This window comes from Patella vulgata, chromosome 7 (assembly GCF_932274485.2).
Source record: "Patella vulgata chromosome 7, xgPatVulg1.2, whole genome shotgun sequence".
Taxonomy (NCBI): domain Eukaryota; kingdom Metazoa; phylum Mollusca; class Gastropoda; family Patellidae; genus Patella; species Patella vulgata.
The window spans coordinates 1,029,269-1,043,720 of record NC_065885.2 but is presented as its reverse complement, the minus strand read 5'-3'; the positions used below and the strand labels follow the sequence as shown (position 1 = coordinate 1,043,720).

Sequence of the window (14,452 nt, the reverse complement as noted above, 5' to 3'; positions counted from 1 at the left end):
TCTCTCAAAGGATGTCAACTTTTACCTTGATTGGGTCGTGATTGGGTTTCTTTTAGGCTGGTATGTATAAAACTATAACAATACTTGTGACTGTATTTCATGCACAAAGTGTAAGGATAACGACGCCAAAGCGATGTTAAGACTTCGGTGCGTGTAAGAAAGGCTTATTACAGTGTCAAATATAGGCCTACACCTATATGCCAGAGGCCTCCTAAAGCCCGGCTTCAGTCTACCAAGTCTAGAGGTAAATCCGGCACAGAGAAAGTGTCTTGGTTAATGGAATTTTACATCCTGTCAACAAAATACTTAGGTTATTTTGAGACTAAAATACGTTTAATTTTGTTCTCTAGGCTTCTGTAGTCTTTCTCGGGCAATGAGGAACCAGTTGAAATCTCGCTGTAGGCTACACGTAAAGTAATATTATTGTTTATTACAAACGTCCGAAACATTATTGAAGATATTATGTAAGATTTAGATAAAGAGCTGGACATTCAAGTTATAATAGTTTAAAAATAGATAATGCAAAATGGTTATATTGAAAATGTCATTCAAATTACTATATTCTGAGCCAAGTTATCACTGTTTGTAGATTTGACAAGATATGTGCATTGGTTGTTTATTATCGTAACCACGGTACTGGTATGTTCGAGTCTTAGTCTAGCTTCTCCATTTTTAAATTAAATCATTAAATTACCGATTAACCGTTTTAATCTAGTTAAAATCTCTAGAATCCGATTGCATCGAGAGCTGAGTATGGTCTTGTCGTGTTAATGAATGTCTATACAACATTTAAGGCAAAAAGGACAAAAAAACCACAACACAGTTTATATGGAAATACAATCACTGTTATACAGGCATCGCACGACGTTTCGACAAGTATTTTCTTATCGTTGGGGGATCACGGTGGCTAAGTGGGTAAGACACTAACTCGCTAGCCTGGAGAACGGGTGTTCGATCCCTGCATTGGCCGAGAAAGTTCATCCAGATTTTCCGGCGTGGTTTCCCCTTGTCAGTGATGCAGGACGGAGGGCCTGACAAGGACAGCTGTTTAGTTGTTCGGATGGTACGAAAAACCGAGGTCCCGTGTACACATTGGCGTGCATGAAAAAAATCCCTTGGCAGTTGGAATTCAATATGAGAGTAGACCATAGTGCCGCTGCCCAGGCAAAATTTCCCTCATAGCACACTGTATGGCGTATGCCCGTCTTCATTAGCCTAATTTAGGAGCAGAACAGTAGGACGTTAAACCCCATTTCATTTCATCTTATCGTTATCGAGCACAAATGATAATTAGTTAATGTGTGAAATAGCTTTATTTAACGTCCGCTTCCACCGAGGTGATATCGCAGACAATAATTTGTTAAGTTAGTTAGTTCTTGGTGTTTAACGTCTGCTTCCACATAAGTGATATCGCAGACAAGACATAGGAGAGAATAATTTGTTAAACTAAAAGGTAATATTTATAGTGATACAAAAAAGAAGCCACAGACCTATGCTGTTAGAATACAAGATAATTAGTACAATCAGTGAAAGGATCATTAACACATTAATATTTTATTATAATTGATCGGAGTTAACAAAAATCAGGGGGTAAGAAAAAACCTTAAAGAAAGACCTGCAATGGGCAAATTTAGCTCTTGAATTATCTTTAATGATATTAAGGACAGACACATAAGTATTTGTATTCCATATTTTTTATTTAATTCATCGGATTAACCTCCGGACAAATTAACAGTCTGGCTACCATATATAGCTGTTATCGTAAATAATGTTCAATAGGCATATCATTAGTCGCCATTTATCAACACAATATTATCGTTGATTGGTAATTAAACACCGATTGTTCGGTCAATTATCCCATTCTGTTATCAATGTTCCGCGCGATAAACGAATTCTTCAATAAGAGGTGAAACACGTGTACTAATCTATTTGATGACAACATTGGCACATGTTAATTTGTTTACATCTGGCGAACTTCCAATCAACGTCACAATCATTCGATGTAAGGTTTCCGATCATTGGCTAAAATTTGTGGGCGCTGTCCAAGGATATTTTTATTCAATGACACGGCTTTGGGGTCGTATTTTTTCGTTCATAAATTAATCACGCACTATTTATCATTGAGGGATTATCTCTTTAGTCAAATGCAACGGATTTGTATAAATACGTGCGCCCTGGTTCGCTTTTAAAAGCGGGTATTCCGTCGCAGCTTTGCACGCCCTGGTTAACAAGTCTTAATGTAGTTTCTTTAATTCATTGCGTGACAAACTAGACTACAAGGAAGCTGATGACGTGTAGACATGAATATAAATTCAGCCAATGAGAAATGCTGTTAGATATTTGTTTGGATCAGGTGATATCAAGTTGAAGTACTGACGAACCGAGGAAGAAAAATCATAACATTACTAAACAAGCTTGTGGCAAGAAATTGAATTTATAATTGGGGTAACTTTTCTAGGAATTCTGACAGAAGGAATTTGGAGAAGAATTCGGAACTAACTGAAGGAAAGTTGCAGGGTATTGGTAAGTGAACACAGAATTTTAAATTGGTTTTAGAGAAGTGAACATGAAAATAACAGCAGCCCAGACATAACGGTTTACCGACATAAATAATATGTCTGCAGTGAGTGCAGATGGCTTTGAGTGGCTTGTTATTGTTTTCACTCAATGACAATCACAGGTCTCCATTGGTTGTGATAGAACACAACTGTCTGTTTTCAATTTTTAAAGAAAATATTCAGCCGTAGATGGAAATTGACTTGTAGATATCTTCAGCTTCATTCATAATAATTTACACGATTATTGACCCACTCACCGATTTTCTTTTGGCTAAAAATAGTCAACCATAATATTTTGATTTTGTTTATCTTACATCCAAAATGGAAAATCAAACATTAACAGTCTAGTTAAACCCATTATTTAACCTTGTAAATTGGATAAGCCCCTGATTCTTTAATACTGTAAATGTTTATGTAAACAAAGTCTATATGCCCTCCTGCAGTCATTTTGAGAGAGAGAAATGGGGTTTAACATCCACTCGACACAAACTAGGTCATTTCGAGAATAACATATGGTTTAATTTTATTTCAATAATTCGCTTACGCGTAGGGGTCTTTACAAGCTGTGGGAGGAAACCCATGAGGTTGGACAGGCGACCCTACTCCTAGTCACGTACAACCGGGGATTCGAAACCACACCAGTTGACCCAATGACAGAACTTATGATACAGTGCGCACCTGCTAACCATTCGGCCATCCACCCCCCACCCCCCCACCTTCCCCACCTTCCCCCAGTGATTTTAGATCTTAAAATCAACTACTTGTAGTAGTAGTCACAATTCCCTTCTCTCTTATCAATTTACTTTTAGAATATTACAAGGAAATGTCACTGAAAGGATGATCCATGGGCTTGATTCGCTAGTTAACTGTACTATATGAGAAATTTTGCCCATACAACAGTGTTACGATCAACTCTTATTTTGATTTCAGTTTGTCAGGGGATCTGTAAGATGCTGCCAATGTTGTAAACAACACCTTGGTTTTTCATCTCTTCCTAAAGACTGTACACTTTTCTTCGCCAGTCTTACACCACCATTGGACAAGAGAGCGAAATGGGGTTTAACATTCACTCGAGACATAAACCAGGTCATTTCGAGACTAACATATGGTTCAATTTTATTTCAATATTTCACTTGCGCGTAGGGCTCTTTAGCAGTGGGAGAAAACCAGAGGACCTGGAGAAAACCCACGAGGTTGGACAGGCGAACCTACTTCTTGTCTGGACAAGGAAAAATGAGGCTGAATTTAGTTGCTACCATGGTAAAATTATTCCCAGTTCACAATGAATAGCTGTGTGTTAATCCCAAAATGACAGCTTTCAGAATTCTGATATTCCATTTTCTGTTTTTCAGGTCCGACCATGGCGGCCTTAAGAATACCAGTCAAGAGTTGTACAGCTAGGCATCTTTCCTGTCCCTTTCAACCTGCACAGTCGGGATGGAGGAGTAGTTCCCCTAGTGGACGAGTGAACGAAGCTACGATGATACGATGTGAGATGGCAACATATCAACAAACTTACCACAATCACACAATCAGTCAGAAACCAGAGAAAGATGAAAAAGATAAAAATAAAAACAAATCAACGATGGAAACAATAAAAGAACAATTAAAATCCATTCAGAAAATGAAAGACAGCATTTCTGGTGCAGTCGTTCAATTTGGTGCCATAACGGCAGCCATTCCTCGGGGTATTACTTCAGATTTCCAAAAATATATTCCTTTTGTTGGAGACTCTTCTGTAAGGGAGAGAACTATGAAACCAGTTGTAAGGAGGAAAAAAATCATATCAAATAACGTGTCTGCGGATCGTGAGCAACATACTTTCGAAAAAGCCATGCTGGACACACAAGAAAGTATTTCATCTTTTTATGACCAAACTAATACACACCAATATTTACGATCGCCCGTTGCCATGGTGAAAGGAACAAATACAGAAAATGTTGATAAGGAAACAACAAATTTAATCAGAAATGTTTTGATCACAGCATCTGCCAGAACTGACCCCACAAATCAGCCGGAAAAAGTGAAAAAGCCACTCATTCAAAAAGATTTTGTATCAAAGTCGGCTATCGACAGTAGAACAAGAGCTTTGGTTCATGCAATCAAAGCGGCGAAGTCGTCCATGTCCAAATTAACTCGAACAGAAGAACTATGTAAACATATATTACAGTACCCTAATTCTAGAACTGTTGCTTATAGAGTAAGTATCACAGTAACCATCCTCGTTGTCCATAATGGTCTCATTCTGTTCTACTCCATTAATCTGACTAAATCTATTTGTTAAGGCCAGCTTAATTTTTGTCAAGGTTGTTGAGGTGTAAATAAGGTTAGGGCATGTGATTGTTGGCGAGATTGTAGGTTAGAGTTAGGGTTGGGATTAGTGCTATGACGAAAAATTGAGCTGTACTTATTATCATTTAGCACTAACCAGTCTTAACTGTCATTGTGTTGCAACAAAAATAAGCAATGCGACTAAGACTGGTTTATAAACTGTTTTTTTTTTATTGGTTCGTAAAATCACCGTACCATTAAGGGCAGATAACTTGAATTCATGAATACCGCATGGGTGAAGCCAGGGTATAGTGGAGTCGAACAGAATGAGACCACTGAGGATACCGAGGATGCACAGTAACCTTGGTGTCTGAAAACATCTGCATCAGGCCTTACACCACATTAACATCTTGAATAACCTAGAATGGAAATGGGAATAGTGACCAGTAGTGACCAGAGGCATTATTCGCAGGGTTGTAACTAGCTCAGAACCAATGAGGGGGGGGGGGGAAAGTGTTCTCAGGGGATTCCCCCCCCCCCCCCCAGTTAAAGGCCTGTTTATTTATGAAACTTAAAACTGTCAAAGGATGCTGCCTTTTCATTAGTTGATGGTGAAAATCGTGGTGCATAATTTAGTTTTTAGCCAATGAAAAGGCTGTATTCCTAAAATATTTTAGTATAAATTTTCGTGAATAGGACGGTCCTGTAGTGCAAGGGTTAAAATCAAGAGTAAAAAACTGAAGTAACGTAATTTTGATAGCATTCATTTAACCCTGGTAAGAGTCTGGTCATTGAGCACCATGGGTGGTTTCCATTCCCCGGTTGTAGTGACAAGGAGTAGGGTCGCCTGTCCATCCTCGTGAGGTTTCTCCGAGTTCCCCATTTTCCCCCTATGACCTAGTTTGTGTCAAGTGGACAGGTGGACTTAAACCCCCCTCTCTCTCTCTCTCTCTCTCTCTCTCTCTCTTTCTCTCATTGAGTACAGGTATCAGTTTTGGTTAACATACTAAAAGCAATTTATTTCAAATTTGGTGGAATGGTTTTATGTATGCGATTTAGATGATAAGGTCTGTCATTGAATCAAGTAGCGTCACTAGTATAAATCTACATGGCTAGCTAAATGTAAAATGATGTTTATTTTTCAGGAGAAGGTTTTACCTCATTTGTTGAAATTCTGTAAATCCAGTGATAAATCGTTAAAAGCTCAGGCTAATGAAGCGTTGGCTCTGATTGGTTACGTTCCTAAATTAAAGGGCAGGGGTATACGTATAATCAGTATAGATGGTGGTGGAACAAGGTGAGTTTAATACATGACTCCCAGGATGCATTTTATGTGTTCGGCATGGTATTACGATAATACACCTTGTATTGGCGTAGTAATAGAAAATCCTCAAAGATTGTCGGACGTGTAAATGATAGGGAATTCACCCTGGCTTGAATCAGGGCATTTCACTTGCAAGTATTATCGCTAAAGCTATGATTTGGCGCACCGTACAGCGTGCAAGATAAAAAAGATTGACTAGTCGGTGTACATGCAAATGTACTATCCTCTGAAAATTAACAAAGGTCCCAGCTAGATAGCTCGCTGTCTGCACTTGTGTACCCCTCTGTGTGCGTAGTCTTAGAAAATCCTGAGAGATGTCCAGCATGGGAATGACTCGGCATTGAAGACCATTCAAGCCATCCATACTTTACAGAAAATATATTGAATTATAAATTTAGAGCCAGTCTAATTAGTTGCTTCAGGTTTTTATTTCCCACTTGTTATAGAATTTTTTTCTGTCTCTTATGGAATGAAATCATACACGAACTGGAATAATGAAGACAATGTCTCACTTGTGACATTTTTTAGTATTCAGGTCATTTACAAATCAGACTTGATATTTGTAGGTGAAAGATTTCACGGTAGTTTATTGCTACACTAGGAGATATTAGCTGTGAGCCATGCATGAAATATAAACACAAATTGTGAGACATGAAATATAAACACATATTGTGAGACATTCATGAAATATAAACACAAATTGTGAGACATGAAATATAAACACATATTGTGAGACATTCATGAAATATAAACACAAATTGTGAGACATGAAATATAAACACATATTGTGAGACATTCATGAAATATAAACACACATATTGTGAGACATGCATGAACTATATACACACAAATTGTGAGACATGGATTATAAAGTGGGGAAATATCATTTATATCATAGTTATAACATTTTCACTGGTTATTATCCTTCATACTCAGTATAATAATTTATATATGTCATACCTGTATCAATGTTTAATACCCATGTAGCTAGTCTCTATCATCCAGAAAAATATTCTGGGTGACCAAGACTACCATGCAGCTAGTCTCTATGACTTGTAACATGTAAATATCTGGGGCCTTTTTTTATTGGTTGACAGTTGGCCGACAAATAGTCTGAATTATTTTAGTTACGTTTTGGTGAATCTGTAACCTTTTATTGATCCAATCCAAACAATTGCTTGCTTAATTTTATTGAAATAAAATGAAATGGGATTGAACATCTTGCTTTTTTGCACCAGCTGACGTAATAAAGTCGGGCATACACCATGCAATGTGCCAAGAGTGAAATTTTGCCGGAAAGTAGCATTTGTGTCAACTTCCAAGAGTTTTTTTATATACATGTACATTTGTACGCAGGACTTTAGTTTTGGATCCCATCCGAACAACTAGACATTGTCCCGCAATCCTACACTGACAACAACAGGGTTGAACATGGGACAGCAAACGCCAATACCCGCTGAGCCCCCCCCCCCCCTTGGCTCCATTGATTATACAGAGTTTATTAGAGCCTGACATAGACCATCATGAGATGGCAGATTTTTAAATTTTGTATTTTTATTTTCAGGGGATTAGTCGCCATAGAAACATTACGTAGATTACAAGAGGCGTGTCAGACAGATATTAGAGATATGTTCGACTATGTTTGTGGCGTCAGCACAGGGTCCTTGATAGCAGCCATGATATTCTTATTTCGTATTTCACTGGATGAGGCCGAACATCTATATTTAGAATTCAGTAAACAGATGTTTTCCAGGAATCGTATTGTTGGAACAAGCAAGTTGGTGTGGACTCACGCCTTTTATGATTCAACTATTTGGGAAAATATACTCAAGTGAGTTAATCTATCATAAAATAGTCAATATAGTTAACCTATATAAACCAAAATTAATGGGGTTTAACATCCTACTGTTCTGATCCAACTGGGCTAATGAAGACTAGCATACGCCATTCAGTGTGCTATGAGGGTACAGTGGCACTACCGTCTACTGTTATTTCGAATTCTAACGCCATTGCGTACACAGGAACTTGGTTTTTCGTCCAATCTGAACAGCTAGATACTGTCAACTGCCAGGGCCTCCATCCTGTACCACTGACAAGGGGGAACCATGCAAAAACTTTCTCGGCCAGCACCGGGATCGAACACAGAACCTCCAGGCTAGCAAGCCAACGTCTTACTTACTGAGAGCGACGATAATCCTGTAACCCGAGCTAAAACCAGACCCAATAAACATGCCTGAATTATTAACTTTTAATTGTGTATTTTTTCAGAGAACAACTTGGTCATAAAAGGATGATAGAATTTTCTAGATCTACACATTGTCCACGGGTAATTTTATCCATTTTATAATCTCATTCGATGGGACCCAGCCTCATGGGTTTTTCCCTCTTCATTCCTGTGAGCAACGAATTATTGAATAAAACTGAAACATAATATTAGTCGCGAAATGGTCTAGTTTGTATTGGGTTAATGTTTAACCCCATTCATCTCTCTCTCTCTGTCATATACAGGGCAATCAATAATGTTGTAGAATACTACTGAACTAACTTTTAGGTCTCTCAGAGTAACTGTAATGAAATGAAATGAAATGAGGTTGAGTAAAATAATGGGTTGAGCTTTTGAAGTGACACAAATTATAGCATTTGAGTTAGCTCCTGTGAACTTGCTATGTAATTGGTAACAGAGCCTATTCTGGACCGTAATTATTATAAATGAATAATGTTTTAAAAATTATCGTCCACATGTTATAACCCAACCAATATGTAAATAAATAAACATGTAATACCGGTAACAGTGCAACATAATTAGATATATTCGAATAGCATTAGAATAATGACATTGATTGTCCTGATTGTTATGACAACGTAACTAAATGAATTTGTTTATTTTAGTTTTCTGGCGTATCAAGTGTGATGAATTTACCTATGATGAAGAATTTTATGTTTCGTAATTACAACCTGCCACCTGGTGTGTATTCTCACTATCCGGGAAGCTGTAATCACGAGATCTGGGAAGTTATCCGAGCCTCGTCAGCAGCTCCTGGGTATTTTGAACAGTTTAATCACGGAGATTATGTTCATCAGGTAAGCTTGTCAAATGCATTGTATAGGGTAAACAAAATAAATTCTGGGGAATTGGATGGGCAAATAGTTAGCACGTGCACCCTGTGTCATAGTGTCTGTCATTGAGTCAACTGGCATGGTTTCGATTCCCTGGTTGTGCCTGACAAGGAGTAGGGTTGCCTGCCCAACCTCGTGGGTTTTCTCTAGGTTCTCCCACTGCTAAAGACCCCTATGTGAAAGAGAATTATTGAAATAAAATTGAACCATATTTTAATCCCAATATGGCCTAGTTTCTGTCGAGTTGAGTTAAATTCTCTCTCTCTCTCTCTCACTCTCTTTCTCACTCTCTCTCTCTCGTGTAAAGTCAAAGGGAGGTGCATGTTTTTATAGGCCCACATTGCAATATGGTTGTATATTGTTGTCAACACGTACAGGTGAAAATTATCATTCAGTTGACTTTAAATTTATACACAGGAAGACTAGAATCCAATCAATGGGGCATGAATGGTTACTCTTGTCTTGTTTTCAGGATGGTGGTTTACTCACCAACAACCCAACGGCTTTAGCGTTACACGAGAGTAAATTACTGTGGCCGGAAGAATCGGTTCAGTGTGTTATCTCCCTTGGTACTGGTCGTTACGAACCCAACTTTGAATTCGCACCCAATAAATTATCGTTAAAAGATAAACTTTCTAAAATAGTTGATTCGGCAACTGATACTGAAGGTAAGCCATTCTAGTTTTTATATGTCCATATTGAAATTTGATTGTATATTGTCATCCTCGCAGTCCATCGTTCACAATTCTTTATGGACGTTCTAATTAAAGTTATCATCTGATTGACTTTAAATTTATTCACAGCCCCTGTTACCAATTACAAAGCAAGTTCACAGGAGCTAACTCAAAATGCATAAAAATTTAAGACGAAAAAGCCTGTTGATTTTCACCGATTTCCGATAATTACTGTCAAAGTTATGGCCCTTGATCACTTTGAAAAATCTTGTGGACGCTCTAGTGGCTAAAGTTAATATCCGATTGAACTTTATATTTATACACAGCATTTAAGGTCATGACATGAAGAAACTTATTGATTTTCAACAATTTCTGATGTTCATATTATATATATTTGTATATAAAAACGACAATTATATAATTGTGCCTGGATTCTATCCTGGTGTTGAATTATAAAGTTCCTCGAGGTGTTTCCGTGTGCTTTCCTCTTGTCAGAGATGCAAGACCAAGGATCTGACAAGTCACAACATCAAGTTTGGATGGGCTATAGTCCTGTGGACACATTGGTGTGCACGTCAAGGAACGCTTAGCAGTTGGAATTCAATGAAAAGTAGTTGAAATGTCGCTGTCCGGGAAAATTCCCCTCATAGCACACTGCATTGGGTATGCCCAAATGCTTAACTAAAAAAGGACGTTACCCCCCCCCGTTTAAATTCATATCATTTGATTGTGATATTTATTTTATTAATTTCAGCCGTTCACGTTACCTGTCAAGATCTTCTTCCACCTTCGTCATATTTCCGATTTAATCCTTACATGTCGGAGATGTTCTTCCTCGATGAAATCAGACCAGATAAACTCAATCTTATCAAACAAGATGCGAAAATGTATCTACGCAAAAATAAGGTTAAAATGGAAACAGCTGTCGGACAATTGGTACAATCACGTCGTCCTGATCAAGTCGTTTATGATTGGATAAAAAATAGTCGCGGAAATATATGAAAACGTGAAAGTGTGGTTATAGGTAGATATGATAATAGATCTTCCAGTAACTAAGGTTGTGATAGGTCAAGAATCTTATTTGGTATGCTTGTTGTCATTGGTTAATGGACGTAAAAAGTGGTCTGTGATTGGATAAATCTGGAATAAGATGAGACAGAGTTTGTTATTATTATTATTTGTTTTTGTATAAATTATTATTTTTTCGTCAAAAATACTTCCATGTGTTTTATAGGCCTTTTACTTTAAGATTTGTTCAGTCAATCATATGACGAAATCATCGTATGATTTGAAGAATGTGGTACAATATGAACTGATCATGGTGATTAACACATGCCTATTTGTTATTCCCTCTCTATATTGAGTTAAAACTTTACCGGTGCTGTTAAAAGTTTTTTTTATTTTTGCTTTTTTAATTGATACAATGTTGTGATATATTTGTACTATAAATGAAGCCATCTTTTAATAATTTATTATTGTTTATATGTCACCTGTGACAGGTAAATGTGTCAGAAGTCACAAGCTATTGTTTATATGTCACCTGTGACAGGTAAATGTGTCAGAAGTCACACGCTTTTGTTTATATGTCACCTGTGACAGGTAAATGTGTCAGAAGTCACAAGCTGTTGTTTACGATGATAATATATGAACAAAATAGTCGATATAGGCTGAAAATATGAACAAAAAATTGCTTTATTTGTCAAATGAAAACTTTTACCTTTGGTGTTATATTTACATTGTTTCAATGGCAATAAGTAATTGAACTGGAATTGTGACCTGTATGTTACATGTACATCATTAGAAAGATATTTTTAGCCTACATATATTTTAAATTTTTTGTTCATACAGTAAAAAACTTGCGACTTCCACCTCACTTTGATATATCACAGGTCACATGTATCCCAGAGTTATTCTGGTCAATATCCGTTAACTGACTAGATACTGACATGATATATGTATATGTATGTTCCCTTCTGTTTAACAGGGAGATTAACGGAAATCATGCCGAAATATCCATCCTAATTGATAGAAATTCTTTCGATATCGTGACAGATATCTTGGTGCTTTAATGATATGTGTTCAAGTGAGGTTTAGGTTATGAGATTTGTCCATGACGTTTTCAGTGGTGCACGGCAGAGGGCCAGCAAGGGACAGTGTATAGTTTTTTGGATGGGATGAAAAAACAAAGTCCCACTTAAACATTGGCATGTACGTAAAAGATCTCTTGACAGTTGGAATATGATATAAGAGTAGGCTGTAGTGCCGCTGTTCGGTCAAAATATCCCTCATAACACACTGTATGGCGTATGGCTGTCTTCATTAGCTACCTTAGTGCAGAACAGTAGGACGTTAAACCCCCATTTCATTTCCTTGTTTTTATGCAATAAATTAACGAACCACAAATTGTACAATGAAGCAATTTAGTGTCTATTTTTAATTTAATTATTTAATTACTTATTATTACTGTTTATTCTTTTCTCGGTCTGCTATTCTATTTTGTTATTTTTTAAATGGTTTTATGTATGCTACTGTAGAGCAAGAAGTTATTGTTATAAATAAAGCAAACGTGTGTTGATCTATTTGTTAAGGCCAACTCAAGATTTCGTCAAGGTCGCTGAGATGTTAATAGGGTTAGGGCACTTGATTGATGGTGAGATTGTAGGTTAGGGCAAGTGTTGGGGCTAGATCCAGGGTTAAGGTTAGTTTAAGCATTAAGGCTAGCCCCATTTACGTCTCATGATCTTTGACCAAACTTGAAGTTGGCCTTATAAAATAGATCTAACTGTTGAATATCTCTTCTCTGAGGGAAGAGTACATAATACGGGCAAAGAACTCTAGTGACTATTAAAAGGGAGGAAACTCTTCCATAACAGGTGTCAACAGTACACAATATATGGAGAACATAATGAGATATGATTGGTATTTCATGATATTACCATTATACAATTACCTTGTAGATCAAACAAAAGTATTGTGTATGGTCAAAGCTGGTTAAAGATCCATTCCCGCAAATTTATTTATAGTTTAGTTATTTCTAAAATACAGAGAATTTACCCTGTATATCAAAAATTTCGTCAAAGTTGGTTAAGGCTTCATTCCCATGTAGTTATTTCCAGTGAACTTATGGCATATTTGGTATATATGGAAATTAGAAACAGTCAATCTGGATTCCCTGAAAATCACCTACATGGTGCCCACCGGAAAGAAATGTAAGGGTATCGCTAACTGCTAACATTGTCTGAACATTGAGCAATTTGATTAAAACACAGATCCTATTTCATTTCATTTTTTATAGTTCAAAATTTTGTTTTACTTGTCTTTACTATTCTAGGATCTGGAAGAGTTGTTATATAACCTGCGTTCTAGATGATGTGAGGGATTAGCCAATCAAACGGTCTGTTGCGGCGAGTTTTGGCCGTGCGATGCACAGAACTGTGGGTATCCTACTAGAAACATCAACGCTGATTGGTTAATAAAATGTCTAACATCATAGGGTCAAAAGTCGCTTGTATGACCTTTGACGCGACCTCACACTACAACTGGTCAGGTCTTCATGTAGTAGAGGCCATCGAAAGTATTAAAAAAAACAAAACGAAATATAGATCTGTATTTTGATCAGATTGCATTATGTACTAACTTATTTATGTCGACGCTATTTATAAAGTCACAGTAATTTCAAGCAAGATTAATTTCATATAGCATTAATTACTTGTATTATAGTAGTGTAAAGTTTCACATGATTTAAGTTATAATTTATAGGCAAACATATGGTGCATTTTATTTACTATACAAGTTTCTTAGTTTTTTAATGTTTCTTTCAATATGCAAATTGTTAAATATTTTTGTTTTGTTTTTTAAGAGTAACTCTCAGATAGGTTATTTTGCAAGACCTTGACGATAGAGAGAATTGAACAGGTTTGATTTCAACAAGAATCATGATAAAATATAGTGGACATCACGATCAGTTCCACTGTAATTTAAACTTAAGCCCAGAACATTGCTCGTTATCAAGCACAGAACATTGATTTGATTAAATTCAATAATTTTGTTCTATAAAAGTCTGGTGTGATATTCTGCATCTGCAATTGTTTTACTAGATAAATGACCTCATTCAAATTAATCAGTCATTTTATCTCAATTTTTGATATACCTCGTAAAATTCCCATTTAGGATATTACCTTATTTGTTTCAATTTAAGATATTAACTTATTTGTTTCAATTTAAGATGTGAAATATTTGTGTGTGTCCTCAATATGAATATGATATATAAAATATCATCTATTGGTGTTTATTATCTGGTCGTTCCATGAAATAAAATAAATAAAATATAAAACTTTTTTAATAAAGATCTTCTATCTGTTCTAACGATTACTTCTCAACGATTCTTTCTGAGCTTATCTCCCTGAGATATCAATAGTGCTTGATGGTCGAGCTTCTCTTCTTGAGATTCCAGTAGTCTTTGATGGCTGCATTTTTCTCGATGAAATACCAGTAGTCTTTGGTGGTCA

General features: G+C 36.6%; 1 protein-coding gene across 1 annotated transcript; it reads left to right on the top strand.

Annotated features, from left to right (window-relative positions):
* LOC126828660 (calcium-independent phospholipase A2-gamma) lies at positions 1–14,305 on the top strand. The gene is made up of 9 exons (XM_050558564.1): positions 1–60; positions 2,354–2,523; positions 3,911–4,758; positions 5,975–6,126; positions 7,718–7,984; positions 8,422–8,479; positions 9,043–9,234; positions 9,743–9,938; positions 10,699–14,305. The coding sequence occupies exons 3-9, from the start codon at positions 3,919–3,921 to the stop codon at positions 10,944–10,946; spliced, it is 1,953 nt and encodes a 650-aa protein (XP_050414521.1). The 5' UTR covers positions 1–60; positions 2,354–2,523; positions 3,911–3,918; the 3' UTR covers positions 10,947–14,305.
* The last annotated feature ends 147 nt before the right edge of the window (positions 14,306–14,452 follow it).